General features: G+C 37.8%; 1 protein-coding gene across 1 annotated transcript; it reads right to left on the reverse strand.

The window, feature by feature from the left end:
• Positions 1-421: 421 nt before the first annotated feature.
• On the reverse strand, positions 422-27,572 carry LOC139141142 (uncharacterized). Its single transcript, XM_070710747.1, has 8 exons — positions 27,466-27,572; positions 17,936-18,020; positions 8,593-8,806; positions 6,465-6,634; positions 5,511-5,585; positions 2,752-2,874; positions 768-1,466; positions 422-656 (listed from the first exon to the last, which is right to left on the reverse strand). The coding sequence occupies exons 1-7, from the start codon at positions 27,505-27,507 to the stop codon at positions 1,231-1,233; spliced, it is 945 nt and encodes a 314-aa protein (XP_070566848.1). The 5' UTR covers positions 27,508-27,572; the 3' UTR covers positions 422-656; positions 768-1,230.

The following is a 27,572-nucleotide window of genomic DNA, read 5'->3' on the forward strand; positions in this document are numbered from 1 at the left end:
CACCCAACCCATAAGCGTTGTTACTCCCGAGTGAAGTGTTTTACCCATTTAACGAAGTAGGAGGAAGGCTACATTTAGTCAAACTCCCCCCCCCCCAAAAAAAAAATGAAAAGCAATCATCCTATTGGGCATTTGTCATAAGAAAGGTCGAGCAAAATAGACCAGATAGTAGGTGTAAAAATTCCCATATATATTATTAGGCGGTTGAAGGAGCGATATCAAAGATTACGTGTGCTGGAACTTAGAGTTGGTGTAAAAACTTAACGTATTCAATACGAGCGTGGTCTTGCCTATATATTCTATGAGTTAGTGATTAGCCTTCAATATGTTCAGTAACAGTCAGACAGGAAACACCTCCGCTTTTGCGTTTACAACTACACATTTATCCGGGAATAGATTTTCCATAACCAGAACAGCAAACCACTTCAAATAAATACTGCCTTTTTGCCTCAAATCAGTGATAAAATATAAACGACGAGGCTTAAGTATTGATATCGGATTTAATTTTTGCTTGAAATGAGCATTTCTCTGGGCAGCATAGGACACAGTCTGTTGAGAATGCCTACTGGAGGAATTAAAGGGTTTCCTGGGGGCCTTCAGTTGTAAACTGCGTACAACGTAGAACATTGGCCCGCATCGTGATATTTTACAAAATTCTGCCGTGCAAGTTGTGATGTGAGTCGCCGGTAATTTGTGTCCGGTCCCACACGTGATACATTTACTGATTTCACGGGATGATATTGACAGTGACGGTCCAGCCAGGCAGCAGACAAGTTCATTTCACGGTAAGCGTATTGTCGAGCAGTTCGATCGATATTTATCAGGCAACTTCTGATAGCTTTGAGATGATTGACTCAACATGTCTGGCACAGTGCACAGTGCAAGCTGCTGCCGTTCGTAGATTGTCTTGGATAGCGTCATGGCGAGACCTCTTCAAATGTAAATACTTTAAATATGTTCGACCAGTCCGGAGCACTGTTGCAGACAACTCAAATACACTAACATATTTTATGGCCTGCCACGACCACAAAACTCAAAATGTATTTCACACTTTGGAAAGCTCACGGCAAATACTTCAACTGGTTTTCCACCAACCGTTGAATTTTTTCCAAACACTTGGTGTGAATCCATGGCAACATTTGATTCATTCCTGAGAATTGTCATTTCCATTGACGTCATCGCACCACACAGCAACAATTGTCAGGGAGTTTTTACCCACACTTGACCTGCCTAAACCGTGGTGGTCTCACACTCAATTGTTCCGTTCCTTTGGCAAGACTGGCTCTCGTTATCGTCGACGGATGAGTTACCGCTTTCCGTCGCGTCCTCATCTTCTCGTTCGTAAATTTGAACAGTGGTGGTAGCGGCAAATGACACTACGGCGCCGTTTCGTTTTTTGTTCGTCACACGTCTTTCGTCGCTCGACACCCTGTCATCGAATGTGCCACCGTCAGCTTCGATGTCACCTGGGAAAATATTTTATGCAAATTTCAGAACTATGAAATCACTGATACTCATTGACGACTGCGCAATAAGGGACTGAACAGAAATTACAGAAAGGTGTGTTTTAAATGACGCTGCATAAAAAATAGTGACTTTCCCAAATTTTCATGCTCAAATACAATGACCCTCTCCATGAGTTTCACAGTCCATATCAATAATATCTTAATTGACACATAATTTCTCATTTGACCTTTACAAAGAATCACTTTTATACAAGCTTCCAATGCGATGAAAAGAGATCACATTTTTACAAGAAATAATTCTATCAATTGTTTGAAGCACGATTGGCCATTCAAAATTAAAAGGGATAATAGCTGTAATGTTTACCTTCATTTATAGTTTGGCTTGAAATTGTACAGAGAGCACTATTATTGTTTGTCAAGAAACTTATTACAGCCTAAGTCGATATTTATTGTTATACACATACCAATGCTCAGATATAGCAAGTTTTGTTGGGGAAAATTGTTCATAGTTTACCTCTAGACTACCATGTAATGTGAATTAATATTTTTTGGTGGACATCTGCAATTTCAATCACATATTCTGATCAAATAAACTTTATATCAATTGTTGAACATCTATAAATGCACAGATGTAGCTAGTTTTGTATTTAAACAAATTGTTAATAGTTTTCTCATAGATTGCCATGTGCTTTCAATCAACATTTTCGACGAAATGCTAAAATCAAATTTCTTGTATATACATGCAGTTGTAACCGCCCCATTCAAGAAAATTACATTTATATCAGTTGTTAAACATCTCTAAATACACTGATATTGCTAGTGCCCTGCCCCGTAGTTTCTGTCCATTCCCTAACTTGTTTGAGGCGGGAGGGGAGCTATCGATGTGCAACATTTTTTATTTCTTTGAACGTTTGCATCGACGACATTTTTACAAGGAGCGTTGATTTATTGATTATACAAACATCCCAGAACAATGTGCAACATCTGCCATTCCAAGCAGAAACAGCAGCGCCCTCCACCATCCGAAAGTTCACTAATCTATAAAAAGTTTTGTTTGACTCTACATTGTAATGGTGTTGGCACTACCTTAACTGACTAAAACTGGTTTATATTGATTTAGTACATAGAAAAAAATAAGAATAAAACCAAAAAGTAAGAAGCGTACGATACATGCCATATATAGCTGGTAAATTTAAATGAACTGTTTCAAAACGGTACTATATGTTTTCATGATATTATAGAACATTAAAGAACAGGGTTTACGGAAAACTCAATGTGTCCTTGCCTTGTCGATTCCTGCATAACTCACGCCCTCTACGACTAAGAAGAAAAAGGAGAACGCATGCCAGAATGATGATGACACTACCAATGACAGCGCCAATAATCAGTCCGAGTGACGTGTTACCTCCTGTGGAGAAAGTGGAATTTAAGATTAAATCGTTAATTTCGAAATGTTATAATAAGACGTATGTCAGTATTACCAAGCTTGGAATTTTATAATATTAGTTTTGTTTGTATCAAACTTGAAATGTAATTATTATCGTTATTAAGTTTTTGTGAGGCGCTTGTGCCCGACCTTGGTGGCTGTGATCGACTGAAACGTTTCAGTCGATCACAACCACCCGATGAGTGTAGGCGGCTCTGAAGCCTATACGAAACAAATTTGTAGTGGAAATGTAATTTTTTAGATTATCCTGATCAACTCAGTTGTGTATATATTAATATATATTATATATATTATATATATATATATATATATATATATATATAAACAGAAACAACAGCTAAGGATGTTACTACATTCCCCAGTCTATTATTGTTGTGCTTCTGCAGAAAAACACACTTTTCATATGTTAAAATTTCGCTCCCCAATTGATAAAAAGGAAAAAGAAATACACTAATCGTTATCCCCAGGATGAGATAGGAAACCAAACTAAGGGATTGTTCAATCTCATTTATATAAGACAAGTGTTCGGTTCAGTCAATGCTGATTGAGTTTATCCTTACGTACTAGACTAATACTTCAGAAGTGTCACTCTACAAACAGAGCTCTATTAAAATGACGTGTTTCAGTGATAAGACTACGCATATACCCTACAGTTGTAGTTTTAAGATTGCCACTATAGGCACATGTGAAATTGTCTCTTTGGTGTTGTAGCACTAATCTGGCCGAACATATGAAGAATAAATGTATCCTTAAGGAGTGGGTTTAAAATATCCTTTGTTTGTGTACAAGACAATCGCAAAGTGATTTCATGGTACTGTAACACCCTTGATTTTTACCATATGACATTTTGCTGTCATATTGACTGTTAGAGTTCAATTGCACGTGGATCAATTAATACAGTCATTTGACTTATGTTTGCAAGACAGATATAGCGTCCCCCACGTGGAGTTATACCTCACGTGGGAAGAACGTGCTTCACGTAGAATGATAGCATCTCAAATTTGCAGACCAAGTGCAAAGTAAATTGTTTATGACTGTGTATCATTTTAGAAATATATAAAAACGGGAGATGTATTTTTATAAGGGGAGATAAAGATTCGATTTTGAGAATTTCCTGCTTTCCGTACAACCCGCTATTATCTGACTGCAACCAATATAATTCAAGTACAGATCTAGTGCCGCACTTCATTTTGTAACAGAGATCTGAAGTGGTGAGCACGACTGAAATGTTGGCGTGTTCACTTCAATTACCAAAGGTATTACGTTCTGGGGAAGGGAGTTACCTATGTAGCCTCAGGCTTGAAGTCAAAGCGTGGCAGTACAATGATTGGAGTAATTAGACCCAAGCAACAAAAAAACGTGCATCTGAGTAACTTTCCCCCGGGTCGATGAATCTGCTTATGCAGTTCTTGAAATACAAGATTTATCGAGCTACTAAAGACTGACATCTTGAGTACAAACAAATGACCGATAATATACTGGCAAAGTCTTCATTCCGAATCGCTACAATAGCAGATCCTTGTGCCGTTAGGTGAACGCAAAATCGTTATTTTGCGTTGGACTGAAAGCTATTCCATTGCCAAAGATAACGATAAACATAAATAATTGACAGAAATTGGCCATTAAGGGCGTAGATATGTCAAAGTGACGTTCACGGGATACAAAAGTCTCATTACAGGATCTGAAACCATCATTATCACGCCAATTACGAGACTCACAGAAATCAATAATGACGAGAAAGGAAGTGTATTCTCGTTGGCGGACATGATTTCGCAATCTACTCACGATGATCTTTCAATTTCACAGATTAAAGTTGCAGCCATCGATATACTTTAAGTTATTATTGAGAATCCATCGACTAGAAAGATAACTTTTGACAGAAGAGCTCTGCTTCAGGAATGTCATTCATGATCATATCGATATTTAATTTCCGTGGTGAGAATAATCATGTCGCTAATTCCGGACACTTAGGTCAGTTTTCATTTCTGATAGTGCTTGCGGTCCATTAATCGGTTTACACATTTTGTTTGTGTCAGTGTTGTCAAACTTTGTTAAATGCCTTTCCCGGCCAGACAACACTCGGTTACCAAAATGATGAAACACTAATGGTATAGCCAAGGCGCCAAACACTGCCCTCAGTTTTGTTTTAATTTTCTGTGAATCTGTTGATATTGGCACTGAACGATAAAGGAGATAATTTATTAATTATTTAAGGTTGAATGTGTCTGGGAACTGATAAATTGAAACTTTTGCACAAATTCTTCAATGCACTTTCAACCATTCTCCGTGACCAAAACAAATTATATATTAGAGAAATAAATAACAGTTTGATTTAGAAATGACCACTATTTTATATATATTAACTGCGACTCAACACTGAGACCGTTCATAAGTTCTAGTATTAAGGGCACATTAGAATGTTATCGGCAAGAGAAGCAACACTCATAGTTGTCGGATCACAGCAAATCACGAAGAACAACAATTTCAACAAACTTAAATCGTATTCAAATACGTAATACGAAAGTACACCATATCAAACCAAAGTGGAAACATGGTTTGCGCCAACTTAATTAAACTTTCCAATGCGAAATACTTACCTGTACATCTCTGATGTTTTGGAATACAATATCCCCTACATTGCATTTCTGTATCGGAACAAAGGTCTCCATCATCTGAGAATAGAAATCGTGATAGGTATTTCACTTTCCAGGCGCCTACTACCTTAAATGTCTATAAACTTCATGTTTTTTGCACTATTTTCACAATTTCACATGAACTTGTTCATGTAAATATACCCACTGAACGAACCATTAACCACGGACTGGTACTGCATTTACAAGTTTGAACAAAATAAATACTACATGGGTGCGCCACTAAAATATGACCATGCAAAAAAAAAACAAAAAAAAACAAAAAACAAAAAAAACAAAACACACACACACACACACAAAAAAAAATTGGGGATGTATAGTGCATAGAAGCATTGGGACCTCCTCAGAGATAGCTAGTTTTCATCTATAGAGCTCATGGCACATGGGAATGTTCTACACTTGGCTGTTGTATTCTTTGTGTTGTTCGTAATAGTGCCAATATTTGGATACGGAAGGAACTTTTAGGTGAAGTGAAACTCTTCAATACACTTGTCCATTCTGTCCCAAATAACTGTTGTTGAAATACAACTATGGGTCATTTTGCTCAATGGGTGAAGTTCAAACGATATCTCAGAAAACTACGAGTGACTTTAGCGTCATAATGCTACTCTCTAGATATGTAGATCATGGGTCTTCATTACAGCATGAATGTTCTAGTTATCAGTCATATTCCCATTCGAAAAACAATGGTGAAAGCTGCGAAAAGACGAGGAAATAACAAAAAAGACATTACTTTAAATTCAGTCGAAGTTTAGTTATCAAAAGCCTTCCAATGGTTTAGTTTGATCACAAACCAGCCAATCAGCCATGAACCAACCAACCAATCAACCAACCAACCAACCAACCAACTAACCAACCATCAGGTCATGTTACTACTTAGATGACTTTTTCCATACTAACCATGTACAACTAGGAGTATGTTGGAGATTTCCCGCACTACGGATGGTTTGTTGTTGTCCATCGCCATGTACATAATTTGGAATTCATATGTTCCGGCATCGGTGAGTCTGACGTCATTAAGGCGTAAGTGTAGCTTCTGATTCTCAAAGTAAACACGGTTCGTGATGTACCTTAGTGGACAACAATGAAACAAATCAAACAGTCAAACAAACGAGTGTTTTTATTAGCTTCATGATACTGTGGCTCATTTACCAATGTCAGAATGCAGTGTTCGGAATAATTGGATCGACAAAAGAATTGTAATTGAAAACGAAGGAGCTAGATATAGTGATTGATCACACAGCACTTTGAGATTGACGTTCTCCGAGCGTTGATATTATGAGAATTTATACTGGCTTTGATATTTGCTATTTGGAAGAAGTGAAACGCTATCGAACACAGTTGCACGGCACTCATTGGAGGAACAGTCAAGATTGAAGTAGTTTGGTCCATTTGAAAGTTAACTGCAAAATATTTGCACGGCCTGAATTAAACTCTCCTGCGCAGACACAAGCGTACCTCATGTCATTATTTCGACACTAGATTCATCGACCATAATTGGAAGACTGGGAAATGTTGAACGATTGTGAAATATTTCGTGTTTTGAAACGTTATTAAATCGTGATGTTGAAATTGTCATGGGACAGGGGGAGGTCGGCAATGAAAAACGCAAGATATTAATGCTTTTGATATTATAACTCCCAGGTGGCAATGTCCATTTAGTCATAAGACACGTGTTTCTGATACTCAAGATATGGTTTTGAGAATTACCAGGTTTGTTCATTGGGGCATTATTACTATAGCCCAGAAAACGTATATTACGAACGATGACACCAAAGCATTACTTTATTTGTAGATGTGCTTTCCCTTCGGCCGAAAGAATGTTTTATACAATTTCTAGTTTGTAAAATTACGATAAAAAGACATGCTGTTTGTTTGCTTAGCAAAACATTATTGTTATTACGTTTTTCAATTTAAAACTTTGCATCATCTTGGATCAATACAAATGAAATCCTCTACTATCTTATTCTATCCTGGATTTAGGGGTACAGTTTAGACGCCATACGCTAATTCCATGTCGCGATTCGCCAGAAGACGTCACGTTACGAGAAAATAGATAGATCTAGTCCCTACTGGTTCAAAAAGTGACGTCAGAGGGCATTTTAACGACTATTTACCTGAGAGAAATAGTTTTTTGAAAATGTGCTCGGTAACGTGACTAGTGTCGTCTGCAACTTTGAAAGAATGGCGGGTGATCAGAGTAGGAAGAGCCTCTGACAGCAATAACCAGATTTTCCATTCCAACAGCGTAAGAACTTAAAGAGATCATTGATAACAAAGATTCAAGTGCAACCAAAGACGTTACGCGGTATGTTAAGGACATTTTGCTTCTTTTTATGAAGAAATTGGCACTACTGCGGGCGGTGCCTTTACGGCAAATGAGACTAGCCAAGTAAACATTTCAAAATGTATTGTTGCAGTACCTATCTATCTGAACACATTCACTGCAATAATATAGAACAGCATGAACATGTGGCGTATTATAAAACACCTGTAACCTGGTCTTTATTCGCGCTATAGCACACGTTTATTGCCCCTCTTGGCAGGGTGTTACCAGAAACACATAGCTTTACCCCTCGGTCTATGGCCTCGGAGAATAGTGATGTATTTCTGGTAAGACATGGCCCCCTCGAGGCAATAAACGGGCGCTACAGCCCTCATGATCAGGTAACAGTTGTTTAATATGTACCAGAAAACGAAGTGTGGTATTTGAATAATTTCGTTTTAAATTTGTTCAAGCTCATTATATTTCGACACAAAATGATCGTTTTGAACGTCTAATTGCATAATATGAACGTTTTGCTAGAGCTACATCGCCTGTCCGTTTACCTTCAAAACGCACAAAATTTTGGCTGGACAGAAAATTAAAGTTGTGGCTGGGTCAGACAGCGGTTCATTTAAGTTGTCAAAAGTCCCATCATTACCTTGAAATTTTCAGAACGCAATGCCTCTACCGAGTGTGAAGTATTGTTGAAAACATTTATCGAACGTTTACCCCAAAACTCCAAAGTACCAAAACACATCTTACGCAATCTTTTTGTTGTCTTTACTCCATATGATGTTGTATTGTACACTTGGAACTTTGATATCAAGTGCAGTAATTCCCTTTAGTATGACGTCATTTCCGGTCCATGTGTCTTCCGTTTGGAGGTCATGTGTTATTTTAACAGGTACCATTTGTTGTACAACCTCTGATGTCGAAGAAAGGGACAAAAGCTTGCTAACGTTTGCGTCAGTTTTGCCTAAGAAAAAATGGACAAAAAAGGCAATGTTAAGGTAAGTAGGGGGTCACCGTGCAAAATTTGGTACAGAAAAACAATTACCTAATAAATACCGACGGTTGAAATTCAAAATGCCCGCCATCCCTTAGTTAACTCTATGGGGAGAATAAAGTTTTGATTTCCACAAAAATGAAGGCATGAAAACTTTATGTATTCCAGGATATTCAAAAGAGGAATTGTAAAAGTTCGAGATTCCGAATATCAGCCTCCGAGGCGCATTCTACCTTACGAATAGAGTTAAGTTTTGAAATAAGTTCAAGACAGCTGCATGAGGCAAGACCCAGATGATGTTATTTCATTGAAGTGTCTTCATTGCATTCACAATAATATGGAATCTAAGTTGCCAGATCCTCGTAGTTTTGTAGCTTACAGAATAAAATGCCAATCACATTAATAGTTTAATGAAATGTCGCTTCTATGACGAGACACAAAAATTCCTTGTGACTACCTATCACTGTGTCATTTGCTGTCAATGATTCGAAAGGTTCAAGTGGTATTAGTAGTTCTGTAGTATTTGGGGATATGAACAAAACTGTACTTGATCTACCTAGGATTGCAACGGAATGTCATTATCATGATTTTGATGGATAATTTTATGTTTCAATTATTCTAGTCCATGGGTTATAGGTAGTTGGAAATATTGCAAATCCATCGCAAACTTTCTCACAATCAACGGATATATATGTTTTCAAAACGTACCTTTAACGCAAACATTTTATAAATAGAATATTTTGTTTTCGATTTGGTTTTCAGTTTCATATGACAATCGATATCGACATTTTGTGTTCATTAGAACCATGATAGGGTCACCACTTAGTGGCTGGCATGTTGATTGTAACGAGGGAAAGATGTGAGGAATCCCTTTTTAAAGCAACATTACAAACTGCGTTTTTGAAAATTGCCTTCCCTTTCTTCAGCGAAATGGTTTTTCTCCCTGTAACGGCATTGAAATGCACATATGCTGTATTGTACATGTCGGCACTGAGCGATCGATGCTATATTTTACTATTACACAGCGGCGGTGAAATTATCCTTCACAGAGTGTAAAATAAACGTCGTAAACCGAAATTGAAGGGCTATTACGATTGCATCTACAGACGACAATTCGGCGTAAAGACACTGTAATTCATCTTCTACGACCTGTCTAAACGACGCAGACACTTGAGGCACAGAAAAAAGGTTGTAGTGGATATAAATAAGAGTACGGATGCTAGAAAAAATGTCCTTGCAACGTAATCATTATCTAAGTTCGCAACCTATTTCTTTGATAAATATTGATACTACGAAGTCTGTACAATGTAAATTAAGCTGGTATACGCTAACAGAGTCTATATCATGGTTCGTTTCGCCCCAAAATATAATGATGGGTCAAAGAGCATGTTGTACCGCCCGGAGACGGCACAGCCGTAAAGGCCCTAGGGTTTTTCAATATATCTAGACAAACCAATTAAATTTGCCTTATCCGACGCGAAGAGATAGGTACACGTATTCCTAAACTGACTTTGATTTCAAATCAACCTCTGAAATTGAACCGACAATTTGATACTGGCGTTCCTTTGACACACAGTTTACTGGGTGTGAGGACTGAGAATATTTTACTGTTACACGAAATGAAGTGTTGCATGATGCCAGACAAGACAACTCCACTGACCACACCGCAAATGTGTAAGATATGCACTAAAATGATCGAATGATTTAAAATGGACAGATTCTGTTGAAGGTTAAAGTGCGGCATGTCGAAATCGGAACAGCGTGCACAGGGCTAGAAACAGGCGTTTTCTAACCGACTAACCATTATGACCCACCTCGTCACGTGACCCTGAACTACAAGAAACAGACTATTGAAAAACAAATCATCCAACGTCACTACATCTAGAATCGATACGCCACACTGATGGTAAATATCATGTCTACAATACTAACCCTTATACTGTAAGATAATAATATGTGCGTAGCTCTGCGAGTGTCCCTAACAGCCAATTTTAACGAAGATACGTGGCTATTATTAAAAGTATTATGGACTTCATGCCACTCACCGACTATTGTCATATATTAATGCCGTGACATAACTGCATGATAACATGTACATATCTGAAAGCTCTCAATAATTACAATTCATATGTGTTGAACATTAATTTCTTCAGAATTTCAAAGCTTTCATTCCATCAGATTCTTTGAACACTAATTTTGTTGAAAGGGTTGCTTCCAAGGTAACGTATTAAAATGAACCAACAAATCTACAGATAAGGTTATTGTATTGAAACGGACGAGATTCACCATTTGTAAGCCAGTGTATTCAAATGAAGCTTTGAGATATAATACATCCCGCAGAAGAGATCATTATGACGAACATGTTGGATGAAAGAAATAGTAAAACTACACATAGACCCTCCAGAAATGTACTATACTGACAAAACTGAGGAACCCATGGTCCATGCTAAAGCTACGTTTCTTTCAAACTTTGATTTTTTTAAAGTTTTGTGTACACTGCACTTATGTGTAACAAGTACGTGTGACAAAATTCGCTTTAATCATCCTAGGGAATTTCGATGTGTGCAGTGAAACCGTAAATTTTAATGTTCCAAGGGTTCCTCTCACTTTCAAGGTGACCTATTTTACTCAGCACATTAGAGAATAATTCATTACATTTTTAAAACGATGAATCACAACTTTATACAAATTAGCAAGTTGTTTACTTCTTGATAATGAGAAAAAAGGGGTATTAGGTTCTGAGACCAGTCCATATCAAGTCTTATCCTTGCGGTAGGGGTAATTCACACCTAAATAATGGTCGTTTCTGGACCGATGGTGGATCTTTTTGGATATTGTTTTTACCCAACATTAAAAATACCATGAGGTGAGCACTGGTTTCTATTCAGGAGAACGTCTTCTTAAAATTCACAACTACAGTTTAGCTGTTGAGTATCAGACTAATAAAAAGGGGGTCGATTTAAACTCTCAATTTACTTATTGCCACTTTTCCGACATGTGTTGTTGTTTTTGTTTATGCTACCTTCTTTGAATGGCGGGTATTATTGAAGAAAAACTGATCGTCTGACTCGATTCCTTGCAAACTTAATCAACAGTTACTTGGTTTCGTTACATGAAACATCCCATCGTTGACCAAGTTTTTCCGAACTGCATATGGGCATTACAGAGAAGTAAAAGTACTATATTTTGCACATCGTAGAAAAATGATGATGATGACGTTATCTGCATGGAGTCCGGAAATGGAATAATTTTAGTGAGTAATTCTAAACATCGCAGATTTCTCAGAGTAAAACAAGGTTCAAGGCTGTATTGAACATTTAGATAACAGTTTACTCATAGAGTGTGAAGCCACTGATATTTTTACGTGGTCTGGTATGTAAATATGAGTGGGATTCATAAGAGCACCATAAACGATTTACGACAAGATAACGCCTTTCAAAACACGATTCGTTGCCAAACGCTCAGCAAATGATGAAGTACACACTACAAAGAACATCTAATGTGAACCTTACGGTATTTTGAAATGCCGTCATTATATAAGGAATAGCATTGTGCCATAGATATTTTACATACCTTTATAAAATTTAAGTTCGTCATACCGCGGCATTTCCTCCAAGCAAACTATCGATATGCGATTGAAAAAGACTATATGGACGTTTTCAGTAGGCTTTTGAATACTTTCATGGGCGTTACATCTTTTTTGATTAGCCTACTTTTTTGGTTCAATTTTCAACAGCTCATACCCTTGAGGCGAAAGCGTGTATATTGATATTTTCATTTCAAAAACGCACCAGCAGCTGTCTTAAAGAACTAGTAGAGCTACTTAGCGATTTTTTTCACATTTTTTGTATGTCATTCGCAAGTTCTTGTTTCACTCCCTAAAGCATATTGAAACATCTACTATTTAGCGTCTATACGTGGAAAATGCACTGTTTTTGTTCACATTGGAATTCTAGTCCGGATTTGAACTCACTTACAAACAATAATAGTGCAGTCTGCACACATACAGGCTGAGTTCAAGTGACAAGCTCAACACTGAGGAAGTAGAACGAGAAACTATGGTTGACATTAAAAACCACAAGAGTTAAAATTATCAAAAGTTACAGCGACTTGCCCTTTAAGTAACAATTCTGACTGGAAATCCTAGGCTTTATCACGGAGAGTAATTTTATTACGAGTTCTGCAGTAATAACGAGTCCCTGTGTCCTACAACTGTTACAAGCCCAGAATCGGAAAGATTACGTTTTGAAATGGTTCTTTTCTTGTTTTTGAAATTACAAGGGAATAAAGAGGGTTTCGGATTTTACAACTGCATAGTGTAGCACCCATGAGGGTGATGTGTATTAAGCATCACTTTCAACGGTAGATACAAACTGAAAATATAAAGACTTCGTGAACACTTGTCTCCCTACTTGAAATTGATGTTTCAGCTAGGATGGTTAAAGAGGAAATTTAAAAGCATGAATGGTGGGTGACTTAGAAACACACATGCATGCACTACTGCCCACTGGCACACACGTGTTTACCAGCAGGGTTCTGGGTATTTACCTCTAGCTATCTGATAATCCATCAGGACATTGACAACCATCAATCAACATCTAGAACAGTCACAGGTTGTGCTCGCTGCACAGCTCGATTTATCTAGCGTTAGACAAAGCCACAACGAATAATTCTTGTTGATAGCCGTACTGCAATGTCATGCAAACTTATTCATTTCCCTTCGGAATTTCCTTTTGTTGGAAACAACTTATGTTAGACATCAAAGATACAACCAACACGCACAAAACGCTCACTTACTTGCCACCTCACAGTTGGCGACTACAATCGCTAGTGATAAAGATAGTACATATCCAGTGTGACTTCTTTCCGTTTTGATTATAGAATGAAAACCCGAGACGCGGCGACATGAAATGATGAAATTTTGAAGGGTAAAGTATGCATTCTATTTCACACGTCAGTTATCACTGACTCGATAATCTTCTTTATCGCCAGTCATTACCTATGACATGCTCGTGTTTTTGAAATACAGTGCGAAAATCGCTTCGTCCAGTGAATCTTGATATGTATTAACTTTTCTATCTCAAGCTCTCTATACGCAATGCGCCTACTGGCTCTTGTAACTTGCAGAATATTATCTAGTTTAAGCTGAGTGTATACGATCGGTTGACTTCAATTTATAATTATTCCTTTTAATTTTGGACGTCTCTTTTGTGAGTGATATCGAAACACGCAGTAAAATAGTAGTGATCAACGACCTAGTTCGTGAAATATGAAAAAGTGAATTTGGAGGATAAATAAAAAAAATGACGAAACTTTTTTACTTCTATGAGGAGGACATATTTCTACCGATCATTGTTTCGTGGCAGTGCATAATTCTTTTGGTTTCTAGTTAGGCCTTTTCGCTAAATTAATCAAAACACGTCCAAAACGAAACCTACTTTCCCTGTCATGATTAGGAATGACCGGACTGATCAATGTTTAGTATAAATAACACCATTTTTGTAAAGATAATTTCCCCCAGCTGACGAAGACTTTAGCGTGGTACGTTAATATCGTTATCTGCAGTTTTTTTCTCCAAATTGTACAGCTGATGTGATAACCTCAATGTTTCAAAGGCCCCTGACTTTCAGTTTAGCTAACGTGTTTTTTTTCAGAGAAAAAATACGTCGTTTTATCTGACGATTTTGGATCTGCTGTCAAAATGTTGCTGTAATAGTCGCTGAGTCACAGTAACAAACCTTTTAAGAAGGCAATAATGGTACGGCGTGAAACAATGGAATGTAATGTTTTATCATTGTTTCGTCTTGTGGCTACGTTTATACAAGAGAGGGCGGAATTCTCGTCTTGTGGCTACGTGTATACAAGCGAGGGCGGAATTCTCGTCTTATGGCTACGTGTATACAAGCGAGGGCGGAATTCTCGTCTTATGGCTACGTGTATACAAGCGAGGGCGGAATTCTCGTCTTATGGCTACGTGTATACAAGCGAGGGCGGAATTCTCGTCTTATGGCTACGTGTATACAAGCGAGGGCGGAATTCTCGTCTTATGGCTACGTGTATACAAGCGAGGGCGGAATTCTCGTCTTATGGCTACGTGTATACAAGCGAGGGCGGAATTCTCGTCTTATGGCTACGTGTATACAAGCGAGGGCGGAATTCTCGTCTTATGGCTACGTGTATACAAGGGCGGAATTCCCGACACATCCATGCCATAGATAGAGGTTAATAACTCTTTCTCTGCAGGACTAGATTATATCTTTGTTATATGTGTACGTGGCTTGTTTTGGTAACTTTCTAAGTCCCTATCATAAGTTTGATGGCAGAATACGCCTCTAGGGCATCTTTTCGGACTTATACTCTAACGTCTTACAATTCTACAATGATCCACAGTTTATGAGATCTATAGGAAAAAATTAAGTTGTCACAGTCTTGTTACTTTGAAAATTGAAAATCTGACCTTTTCGACAAAGGTAATGACAGCATTTTGAATTTCAAATGTTGGTAAATTTGATTGTGTTAGGATTTGCTCTAAGGAAGTTCGCGCCTCGGAATTGAAAGACTTTAAGTTTTGCCTAAATTTTCCCCAAGGAAACTTTAAGCCGTTCACTTTCGAAATCAAGAATAAAAATCACAGGTCAAAGTGCAACGTTTGGTACAAGAGAAACAAATTGCCTTATATCTACCGACACTTAAAATTCAAAATGGCCGCTATGTACCGGAGAGAAGTCAAACTTTTTATTTTCACAAAAATAAACCGATGGAAACTTCATTTACTCCATGAACTTCGAAATAAGTACCCACAAGCGGTATACAAAATGTAAAATTGTAGAATCCGAATATCTGCTAAATCTGTAATTCAAATTTTGCACGATGAGCTCTGATCTTTGAACTTTATTTAATTTTCTTGGGGGAAGCACTTGCAAAATTAAAAAAAAAACAAAACAAAAAAAACTACTTAATTTTCCAGGTGCGTATGGGTTCCTTCGCGTGTTATCATGATTGAGGTACAATTTAGGGATTTCGAACAGATGAGATTACCGATATTATTTAAAATGCTCTTCGTATTTACAAGACACTCGTAAACACGTTTGATCTTTAAATATGTTGAGGAAACGGGTCAGGTGAAGTCGCTGAGATCAACCATGATGCCACAATAATAGCAACAACGACGATATCAAGAAGAAGAAGAAGAATGACGACAACAACAAAGCGAACAACAAACCCAGCAACTCCACAAAACACAATATTAGCGACATCATTAAACAGGACAGTTATTTAAGCTACCCGCTCATGAAGATTTTGGGCCGATGTTCAGTGCGTTTGAGCGATGTGCAGTACTGTCCCATATGAGAGACGATCTGATAAATGTAACACTGCCGCGTCGCGTGACAGAAACACTCAACTGTCGTGTCATTTTAGAAAGGCTCTTTTTCAGTTGTCGACAGCATGATCTCAAAGCGTTATTGTTCCGTCATGCAATAATTGAGGTTGTAGTGATGAATAGATTCGTATTGATTAAAAGATTCGGTGAATGTAGGTTGGCATGTGGGATTTTGCCTCTCGTGATGCTGTGCATGTTATTTAATCTGAAGGCGCATAGATAAAATCTGATTCAAATGACTTGTATTCCTGCCAGTTCGCATTAGTCCTAATTTTCTTTCAAACGTTATCTGACTGTACACTGCAAGTCGAGTTAAATGCCATCAGTGTGATCTTGTCTTGGCGGCAACATCGGCTAGATTATTCATTTTTGAATGGCGTCCATGGCGTTGGACGATTTCTATAGACTCTCACGTTTTCCCCTCCATGAAATCTTCTTCAATCCATAAATTTACGTAAATGTCACGATTCCTGTGTTCACTTGCTGCTTCTGTCGCCTAGCGAAAACCATTAGGGGTGTTACATTAATCATTCAACATTAATATATTTCGCTTGTCTGTTTTTCTGCACTTCAAGAATTTTTATGCTGTGTTATTGGTTATAACAAGCCTTTTTCTATTTTAGACACAAGTTATTGCTTGAAGCCGGCGCTGCCTGATACGTCTCGTTTGATTTTGTACGCTACAAATTTACCACTCAACCCATCGAGGTAAAGTACACATGCTCAGACTAGTGCCACTAGTTGAGCGAGGCTTGACGACAAACGCCACAATTGATCGCATGGTTATTTCGGTCAAACAAGCGAATAATCGTGCATGGTCGCACTGAACGAGCCATAAATGCTCTACGCGGTTGACGCACAAACTGTTTTAGGAGCATTTTAATTGCGTTATTCGGCTTGACGGTTGTCATGGTATCTTTTACATCAAACAATCCAACCGCAAATTGCAGTGAATGAATAGCGTACAAGCCATTGATGAAGTGAAATTTGATCTCCGTTGTTCTCAATTTATCTGTTGAGGATGGGAATATCCGATGCTGTAGTCAAACCGTCATGGCTACACCTTCCGTGTTTATTATTCCCCGCCGTGTCGCCTCACGATCGCTCAGTGACGTTGTCTTTGTCACCGTAAACAACAACAGATCAAATGAATATCGATTGCTTTGCACGTACATCTGAATCGCGAACTGTTTAACTGTCCTCAAAATTCCGGACTGGTAGCTTTGGCTTAAGAAAATTGCACTTAGGTGTATTTGGGATACTTCCTTGAGACACTTTCTTGCTAAGAGTTATATGTGTGAATGTATTAAATTTGAACCTATTAAAGTAAAGCCCAATGTCAGTAGAATCTATCACCAGAATTCGTCAAATAAGCCTAATGGAAACCTATCTGTCAGCAGTCCTCACGTTCATGTACATCGGACGTTTCCGCATCATAAAAATTAGCTGGCTTGTTTTCTATATAATGATGCAGGAGCTGGACACACGACACATGACCACAGGTCCAAAAGTCTATAATCATTGTCTTCCCTCGTACTTTAGAAACAGAGTGTCAGATTTTGTGACGCGATTGCATTGAACATTTGTCAGTACAACCTAAATCTCGGGAGTCTTAGTTACGTAAAGAGAATGACAGGCTAAAACAGACGCAAACAAGGAAGAGTGACACATCAAAGCTAAATAAGGAAAAAACAGAAAAGATGGTTGTAATTACTTACCGAGAGTTGATATCACACAAACCAGAATCAGCGTAAATGGTATCTGCATACTACTTGGATTACAGCTCTGAATGTAGCATACTAGCTGTGGAGTAAACATACTGCATTTTTTTAAATAGCAAGTCGAAAAAATATAACATTGTGACTAATTTGAGCGGAAGGAAAACAACGCACAGAGGCAGTTTCGACCGCCAGTTCCGCTCATTAGTGGCAGAGCATTGAGTCGGCATCTCGCGGGTATTGAGGAGATGTAGTGTAAACTCGATCCTGTGATTGAAAGGACAGACATCCACTGGCGATGTCTGAGTAAACATGCCAGTGAAAAATATTCATCAAAAAGTCACTTCTTACATACGGGTAATAGCTTCGTCGGTTCGTTAATGCCGGTTATAACATCCTTCCTTGAAAAATAGCCCTGGATGGCGAAAGGTACATACAACCGTGATACCCAACATGCTTTGAACAGTTGAACAGCACCGTGATGACAATGCCTAAGTGGTTGGGTTCCAGCGAGAATCTTACCCTATTGCGCATGTCAATCTAACTGTATTATTATCAAATGTCCGTATGTAGTAAACGGCTCCGTAATTTCCATACCCGGGTTGTTGGATAAACACTTTCCTATCTTAAAGTCCATTGACAGGCCACTTTGGGGTTTGGGAATTTCTGCTGTGTTAGCCGAGACGCTTCGAATGAAAAAACGAAACAACGTCTTCAATTTTTTATTTACCACCGTCAGCAAAGGCTGATTGGAAGGGCCATGCGACAGGAACGAGTGACATTACACCAAATGAGTTGTTGAAAGTACAACAACAGATGAGTTGTTGAAAGTATAGCAACAGATGAGTTGTTGAAAATACAAGAACAGTACAAAACAATAAACTTCTTTTCAATGACACAAGTGGAGAATGAACTTCTTTTCAATAACACAAGTGGATTGTCTCAATCATATTCTGGCGATATCAGGTATACATTATATTGTTTAAACAGGCATCACGGGTGATATGTTGCCTTTTAGATGTCGAATTTAAAATACATACATGTATTTGTTTGTATGATTTCTGTAAGAGCAAAACGACCCAAAAAACAAAAACAAAATAATCCCCTTCAAAAAAACAAAAAAACCCCAAAAGCCCACAAAACACAAAGACGGAAAAAAAGTTGGTAGGGCAAAATTTCAAACTTGTTAAAATATGCCGGACAATCTTCTAGGGCATCACGTAGTCCGCTAAGTGGTATGGAATGAAGCTGAAAGGAAATATTAGCACTCAATTTTAGACCGGCTTTCTTTTATGAAGAGTTTGAATCAACATCCGGCTGCAGTTTCGCTGTTTATTAAAGCCTTGAAAAATTCATTTTCCTCATTTCATTTTTAGGTATGGACTCAAATGTAGTTTTTTGAATATGGTTTTTAAAAAATGCGACGTGATCGCATGTGATCACTAATAAGTTAATTTCCATGTAAATGAAATGTACATATCCACTACTGTGAAATGAAAAAAACCCAAACCTACTGACCCTTTGATCAAAAGTAAAATATGATTAAAATGGCTGGCAATAGCTTCGTGGATGAAATAACACTAACGTTCAATGATATTGCATATGTTTTATACTTTTGGGTGCGATTGACAATCGTACATCTGCAATGTGGATGAGATAGAACAATATTCAGAGTATTGGATCGCGAGTGTAGTGTTACAAGCACACCGTTTTTGTTGTTATGAGATCACTAAAGGTTAAGGGTGGGTGGGGCCTTGCATTGTGTTCGCCCCTTTACTATATCACTTCAGAAATAAACACATTCAACTTGTAATTAATCCTCCCATGATAGGTTCTTCGTCGCCTACAAAACGCAATTTAAGGTGAAGGACCCATCATCCTCCAGAACTTCAGATATTCAAGAATTTTGACTGTATCGTTTCTGAAATACTACTTTCTTGTTCTCTTCATGTAAACGTATTACAATCATGTCTGTATTTGTACAGAATAGAATTTGTACAGAATAGAATAGAATAGAATAGAATAGAATAGAACTCGCTGCCTTGTATCTTAGATTCCTGTGGACATTGTTTCGACGAAATTGATCTTGATTCCAATCAAACATTGTCACATAGAGCTACTTATATATGCCGGTATTAACGGGAATCATCCGAAAACTATTCGCTGAAAATACGTTCGGTAAATCATAAGCGACCATAGCGAGTACTAGAGTGTAGATCAAAGCAAATAAAATGATATTACCGGCTACCTTGGTCTTTTTATACATGGCGAGACCCTTATCTATACTTAGAAACATGCATGTTATTGGAAAAACCTGAGTCGATTGAAGCATTCTCAAAGGATTCAATAGTTGTGACGTACTAAAATACTGCCGCGCGGAATTGAACCAGAAAGTGTAGCATTAGACTGACAAACATGAAAAGACTATTGCAGAGCCGCTGATGAATTAGGCAGATGTCGGCGTGCTGTATCTCATGATGCCCACGGCAAGCTTATTTGCACACCAGTGAAAATTAAATCGTCTTAGCAACAAAATGACATAGGTCTTCGTGCTCAAGGTGATTGAATTAGACAACAAATAGTCTGGAGATTCTGGTACATACACCGTGGATAAACTCCCAAAGCTGTCTTTACAAATGAATGAAATCGGATTAATCAATTTAATAAATTCTGTCTATTTTTAATGTCGATTACTAAAATGAAGAAGCCGATAAATAGTATGGAGCAAAACAAGCTATCATTTAAATGAGTCAGAGTATTGTCGTAGTTTGCTTGCTTTTGCCGAAGTAAAATTTCATCCCTCTTGCACAGTTTATTTCATAGTTAGGAGTAACGTCTGATGTATTTTACATCATTTTTCATACTGATTGAGAGATATTCTTTATTGTTCCACTGCCAAAATCATGTTGAAGTGTTTTGTTTAACTATTCAGCAATGCCTGTATATATGCCATGATGTTTTATATATCTTGTTGAAAAAAATAAATTTCAGCCAGGAATAGTATTCATTTGTCAACAATGACATGCCATATTTACTCTTCTATTTGTGTTTGTAAGATCAATATTTTTGTGTATTTCATGTAGGAGATGGAAAAATGTAACAGTACTTTTTCTCGAAAATAAAAATTATGAAAATTTTGCCAAACTGTTTTCATGCTAATGTTTTCTAGAATAAACGTTGTGAAATTTTTGCCAAGCTGTTGTCCCTCTAAGTTGACAAATTTTGAAGATGCTTGAAACTGTAATCATTATTATTATTATTATTAATTCTTTATTTCTGACAATGAGCATGTCCATATAAATCATCGATTGTTTTGATTTGACATCACTTTTTGCGCAAAGAAGGGGAAACATACACACCTGTGCTTAAAATATATATTTTTCCCTGAATAACAACTATCAATGTCCGTGACGGAAAATTTGGGTACTCCGGAGAGCTCATTTCACTATGTTTGTAACTATGGACACGCACATACGACGGTGATAAAGTTTGAGAGCTGTGTTCGTTTGAAACACATTGAATGCTCTTTCCATTCCATTTTCAGTGTAAAGATGTCTTGCCTCGTCTTCACGAATGCTTCGCTCATAGTAAAGTTGTAATCCTGTAGAGTGATACACTAACTGCGATCAAATCAAATATTACGTCATACTAACTTTGATTATGAATCAAACAGTATAAATGTATTCGGTGGATGTGGGTTCGAGTCTCGTGTTGGTCACTTTTCATGTCATTTACTACAAAAAGTATCAATGGCTGTGAATGATGTACATGTCTTGAAAGTGATCTAATCGATGTAATTATGGCAAAAACATATAATTAATTTTCTTCCAGTTTTTTCAAAGATTGATTCTCATCAACTTGTCGATCGTTGATGAGTGAAAGGTAACTTTGTTGTAGGTGCCGAGAATATAGAAATATTGTGTGCCAGGAATGCTAAATAATAATGTAGTTCGTGTAACAAGCATGATTGTCACGATATATTGGGATCTATACCTCGATAGTTCTTGCAAAGACGGATAATTGGGGATACCCATTTTAATGACACCCTGAAAATTTGTATGTCAAAGGTCTTATTGTATCGATTGCAAGTTATTAAGTTGAGGTTATTTCAAAAACAGGTAACCGGTTCAGTGTTCGGATAAGCCGGCCTGCAGTGAGCTAATTGTGATATTTGATGCTTATAATGCATGTGTTAGTTGGCAGAAGAAAGGCTTAGGGGTTGAAGAGGTCATCAAGGACGGTGGCTTACACAAGGTACGTTCTCTCCACATTACTTCAGTGGTTAAAAGAACGCGTCATAACTCCATTAGTCTCATTTAGCTCATCGGTACTTTGAGGAGGGCGTTGTGAAGCGTCATGGTTACCGTACCGGACTCACCGTCGGAGGTTGAGGAGTTCGAGATCCAGTAAGCTCAAAGTTATACTGACGTACTATCGGGGGAGGATTAGTTCGAAACTCGATCATGGTGTTACACCCTGTGTCCTTGACCAAGGCACTCCTCGCTTTTAGGGTTCTGGGTTGTGGTTGCTCCATCCCGTTATTCGGCTTTGGCCTGTCGTATGTTGGATTGCATGTATCTTTGTATGTATACGCTAATAATAATCGATTCGTTGTCATGGTAGCAACCGCTTGCAAAGATGGCCAGCCTGGCTACTAATGTGTACTACATACTAATGACATTCATTAAAGTCTTGCTATATTTAATATTGGACACATACAATGTGATGCTTTCCGTTAACTATAGCTTTCGTAATGACAATGGATCAGTGTTTCCAAGAGTTGTTGAGTCAGGAACCACAAAGCTCCAATGGCTGTAATATTTGGTGTTTTTATCCCATTAATTATGTTCTGTTCCTAAAACACAGTAAATTTCTTGTTCTACTTCAGATATCACGTCGACGTTGCTCAGTTTTCAGATTGTCAACACAGCCGGTATGTTCAAAATGTCAAATGTCATTGTGACAATTGAATGTTAGTCAAGACCAGAATTGTGACAATTGAATGTTAGTCAAGACCAGAATTCATATATCAACGATAACACTCAATAGTGTACACATTGTGCTGTATTTGCAAGATGACGTCAGTTCATTTATTTTGGATGATGGCTCATTTAACCTCGGCTGAGGCATTTGATGTTGAAGCTTGCATGTATTTAAACTTCAGTCTATGGCAGTCGTACCCGTAGATTGTAGATTGCATTTTTTCCTGTATTTTACTGTGATGTGCAAGCAAGAGATAAATGAGTGAAACTAGTGGAAATAGATGAGGTGTTGCTCCAGGCTAATGCTCTGTATTTCAACGCTCTTTAGGGAGAAGAATGAGAAGCATGTTTAGTTTATCGAACAGAAAGAATAAAAATGTTATTATTACTGTTCTCATTTGCCACCGTTTTACCTTTTTGTCGGTTAAAAGCTACTCCTTCAGAAATCGTATTTCTTAACTGTATTGAGCCTATGGGTACAAATTTACAAAGTGAAGCTGACTACTCGTTTGTCAGTGTTGTTGTTTTATCTTTAATCATTTGCCATATCGTCATCGGAATTCTGGACCACTTCACCGATCGATCAATCAATCAATCAATCAATCATCCATCCATCCATCGAGTGATTTCCTATGGCGTAAAAGCTAAACTTTTTTGTAGTTGTCTTTATTTTGGTCAGTCATTGACAAGTTCCCGTAAACTAGACTGTCAGACCCAAAATACGCAGCTAACTGTTTGATTGCGTACCACTCTGCCTTCTTTAATTTTTCACTACTTAAACTGTGTAAATGTTGTTCAGTCCTTGGGCGAGCTGAATCTATGCTTTGTAAGTCACTTTCATCATTGGAAGTGTCATCCAGGTATTGACTAAAGTACCTAAATTTTCAAATGACAGAAAAATTACAAAATTTTCGCTCAATGTCTCTTTAATCCTACAATTTTGCGTAATTCTGAAGATACGAATGAGGACATAGAAAAACAAGGAATGCTGATGTGAAAAATCAAAATGGCGATGTGTGTGGACATTACGGTCAAAATTTTTTTAAATTTGTCACTTTTTTCAATGTACAAAGGCCTTTCGTAGTGGATCGATTGTTAAAAATCTGATTGATTTTCTCCTATATTCTTGCACTCTTCACTCGAAAATTTGGCACCTTTCTACATCAGTGAATGTAGACAACTGATTGTCGCAGTCGAGTTTCACACATTAGATTGAATTTCCGACATTCACAAATAAGCCACCAGAGGTAGTTTCTCCTTTGAGTTCGTTCGTCAAGACAGTCTAAGCTTGTTCCTTTCAACAACACCGACCACTCGCACGGGTCGTCAGTTCGATTAATTCAAGGTCTGAATTCGGGGAGCATCAAGTTGCCCAGACAAGAGACCTTGGTAAGCGAAGATGGTCAACAAGTGCTTCACCAACACGGAAAAACTCGTCAAATGTTTCTCCAAGGTTACGCTGTTTCACAAGGGAGGCCATGGCAACTGAATACTTAACCACACTGGCAACTGTAATTTATCAGGAGTATTCGTAACAATAATGTAGACTTGTGATGTCATTAAAGAGGACTACACCCTCCTTCGTATCATAGATTAAGTCATTTCGATAACAGAAATTGCTATAACCCTAAGGGGACGTGAAATTAATTAAAAGTCGCGCAAGACAACTTGAAACTTAATGAGTTTAGGGGTTGGATTCAGCTCTATTTCAAATTTTGTCGGCAATTTCACACAAACTACAGTGTACAGTACATGTATATGCCAACTTCCCAAGGTCACTCCAAAGAAACCGTCAATGTGGGTGATAATCACTATTCTGAATTTTTTAATGTCTGCTGTTAAAACCCTGCTAGCAATTTAAACTTCCAACAACCTATTTCAGTAATTTATTGTGTTTTGGAAAGTTCAAACCATAATTTTAGATTTCAATTTCACTTTCAAATTTTTGCTTCTATGACGGAGGGGTGCGTTTGAGGTCTAACTCGGCCCCTACATCGTGTTACAATTGTCGACTGTACTTAGGCGCCCCTGTGTCACACATTTGTTTTAAAAGATTCACACTACAAAATCGTTGTAGTAAGAGTTCCCTCCAAGATGCATTTGCATTGCTGTCAAAATGTGGCTCAGAATTTCACTGGCAGATGACAGCTACAGTCATGGACGTCCGAAATCCTAAAATAACTGTCAAATCTGTGTGCTTTCGAGTTTAATACTTGCAGACAAAACACTTCACATAAACAATATCAAATCAGTGATTGAGAAAATGCATGCGATTCGAGTCATAATAAATGTTACAAGGAAATTCGGCAAGCTTGTTGATGTTGGCATTTAACTACCATTTCCATTAGCTACAACCTTCGACCCTACTCCGCGTGATTGTGTACTGTTTGTCATAAAATATAGTCTCTTGTTCGTCTCTGAAAATCATATTGAAATGCCTGGAGTGTTCAAGTTGTGAACACAGCTGTGTCTATTTTTACGTTGGCAATGAAATTCTGCTCTGACACATTTGATGCCAATAGCACTTCATACTGTACACTTCATTGTGGTATGTTGGTCACACTGTACTGTAGCTCTGCAGGGCAGGGCAATGTGTTACCGGCTATATAATCTTCCCATATCCGGTAACACACAGAGCACGTCCCTCTCTTACTGTCTATAACTATAACGGTATTCTTTGCATTTCAATGCACACTGTCACGTGACACTTTAAGGGGAAGAATTAGGATATGAACATCGTAAAAAATGAAAAATATTGAAAGTTACAGCTATTGTTTCTTTTCAACTTGAACACATTTTATACTGATACACATTCGCCAACTTCTCATCCTACGGAACTCGAGATGAGGTATGTGACGTAAATGAAAGTGACAAACGTTAATTGCAACTTTGACTGATGTGACCGGCATCTTAAAAGGCTGACCTTCATCCGTGCTCAATGGCTAAATTAAAGTCTGACATGTTTGTTACAGCATACATGGTCACTTTGGTCAATCCTTTAAATCAATTATCTTCTTGTATCTTGACTTTAACACACATAATACAATTCAAAATTAATAAATGTTTGATAATATATGACCAAGCTGACCGACTGATAGCAGAGACGTGAATTTCTAACACCGTTGTTTTTTATAAGATTTAATTTTTTACTGTCAATTCATTCAATTCAGTAAACCTTTGGTGGTAGAGTGTTCTTTTCGAGAGTGTAAACTTCGCAAACACAACTCAAAACTTAAATTACCCGAATGCAACGTAGTTATACTGCAAGGCGTGTCACACAAACCATGATCCTACTCGTTAAAGAAAATCACTGAGAATTTCCAGAAACTCCACACCTATTTTAAATCCTGTTGTAACAAGGATTTATGGGGAGAGTATTCAATATTGCCGATAAACTGAGAGTAAATGTGCAATAATTCTTGTATACATGCATGCATGCATGCATGCATGCATGTATGTATGTATGTATGTATGTATGTATGTATGTATGTATGTATGTATGTATGTATGTATGTATGTATGTATGCATGCATGCATATACGTATGTATGTACGTACTAACATAGCGAAAGGCAGATTTAATCATTTAAATAGGATCATGACCATGAAAGTACATTCAATCCATACTAAGATGAAACCCGCCGTGAATTGAAAAGATTGCATATCTGTATAAGGACATCGCTTTTGAGTCTTTTGCGTTCAATTTATTCAAAGAGGGTGTTCTTTTTCAGATAGTGCGTTAGTATATGTCGTCCATTTACATGATACGGCTTGGTTCTTGCGAACGGATAAGAAATCGGCGGAATGAATAAATTGGTTGAAAGATCAGGGTCTATAATTTTGGATAAATCGGAAGTCGATATTAACGATTTCGCGTCGACATTCAAAGTGAAAATTGTACTATTATGTGTTTCAAGGGCGATGAAAACGCTAATGATTTCCATAGCTGTTGAACAAGCGCAATACCTGTCTCACTGAATATGTATTTCTGTTTCTCTCTAAACAATTGATCTTCCTGTATAATGTTCCGTTCTCCACCATTCTCCGGTAATAAGTGTCTACTCATGGGGAAGACATCTTGTCTAGATGTAGTTGTCACCGAAACCTGTACACGAAGCATCCTTTAAATAGATGTATAGGGAGCTGCGATTTGTTTGTCAGCCACGTCCGCAGTTACTAAATGAGGTACTCTCGTTTTGCGATATCAACGAATGATAGCGCGGCTCTGTTCCGGTCGTGTTGGTTATTAGCCACAGAGACCCTAAACCTGTGATTGAGAGACACTCCTCATGCTATTAAAAGCAGCTATAAAACAGAGTAATGAAGAAATCAAAGAAAGGTCATGATTACGATTAAAGTCCTTGACGATACCTTTGAAGTGGACATTAATGTGGGCACTACAAATAATAATTCAGCGAACAGAAGGTATTCTATCACAGAATATCTGATGCCATAAGGGATCGGAAGCAATTCTCTGAGAGATGAAACGCCACTGCTCAGCAACCAACTGTCATCATCGTCGTAAATATTCACAAAGGTTTACCTTTACCTTTTCTTTGAGACGAGCGAACAACCGGCGACTCATGAACATGAACAGCCCTCTTCAAGCGCTTGCTGGCTCATCCTCAGCACATGTCTCCGTGACAACCGCACCCG

Source organism: Ptychodera flava, chromosome 9, assembly GCF_041260155.1.
Source record: "Ptychodera flava strain L36383 chromosome 9, AS_Pfla_20210202, whole genome shotgun sequence".
Lineage (NCBI taxonomy): Eukaryota > Metazoa > Hemichordata > Enteropneusta > Ptychoderidae > Ptychodera > Ptychodera flava.

What these genes read in the sequence shown, in the direction of transcription:
- LOC139141142 (XM_070710747.1), bottom strand. Translation starts at nt 27,507, where the DNA reads ATGTTCATGAGTCGCCGGTTGTTCGCTCGTCTCAAAGAAAAG. An exon ending in CATACTCCTAGTTGTACATG is followed by an intron (nt 5,586 to 6,464) that starts GTTAGTATGGAA and finishes TTCTATTCTCAG; the next exon opens with ATGATGGAGACCTTTGTTCC. An exon ending in GTTATGCAGGAATCGACAAG is followed by an intron (nt 1,467 to 2,751) that starts GCAAGGACACAT and finishes ATATTTTCCCAG; the next exon opens with GTGACATCGAAGCTGACGGT.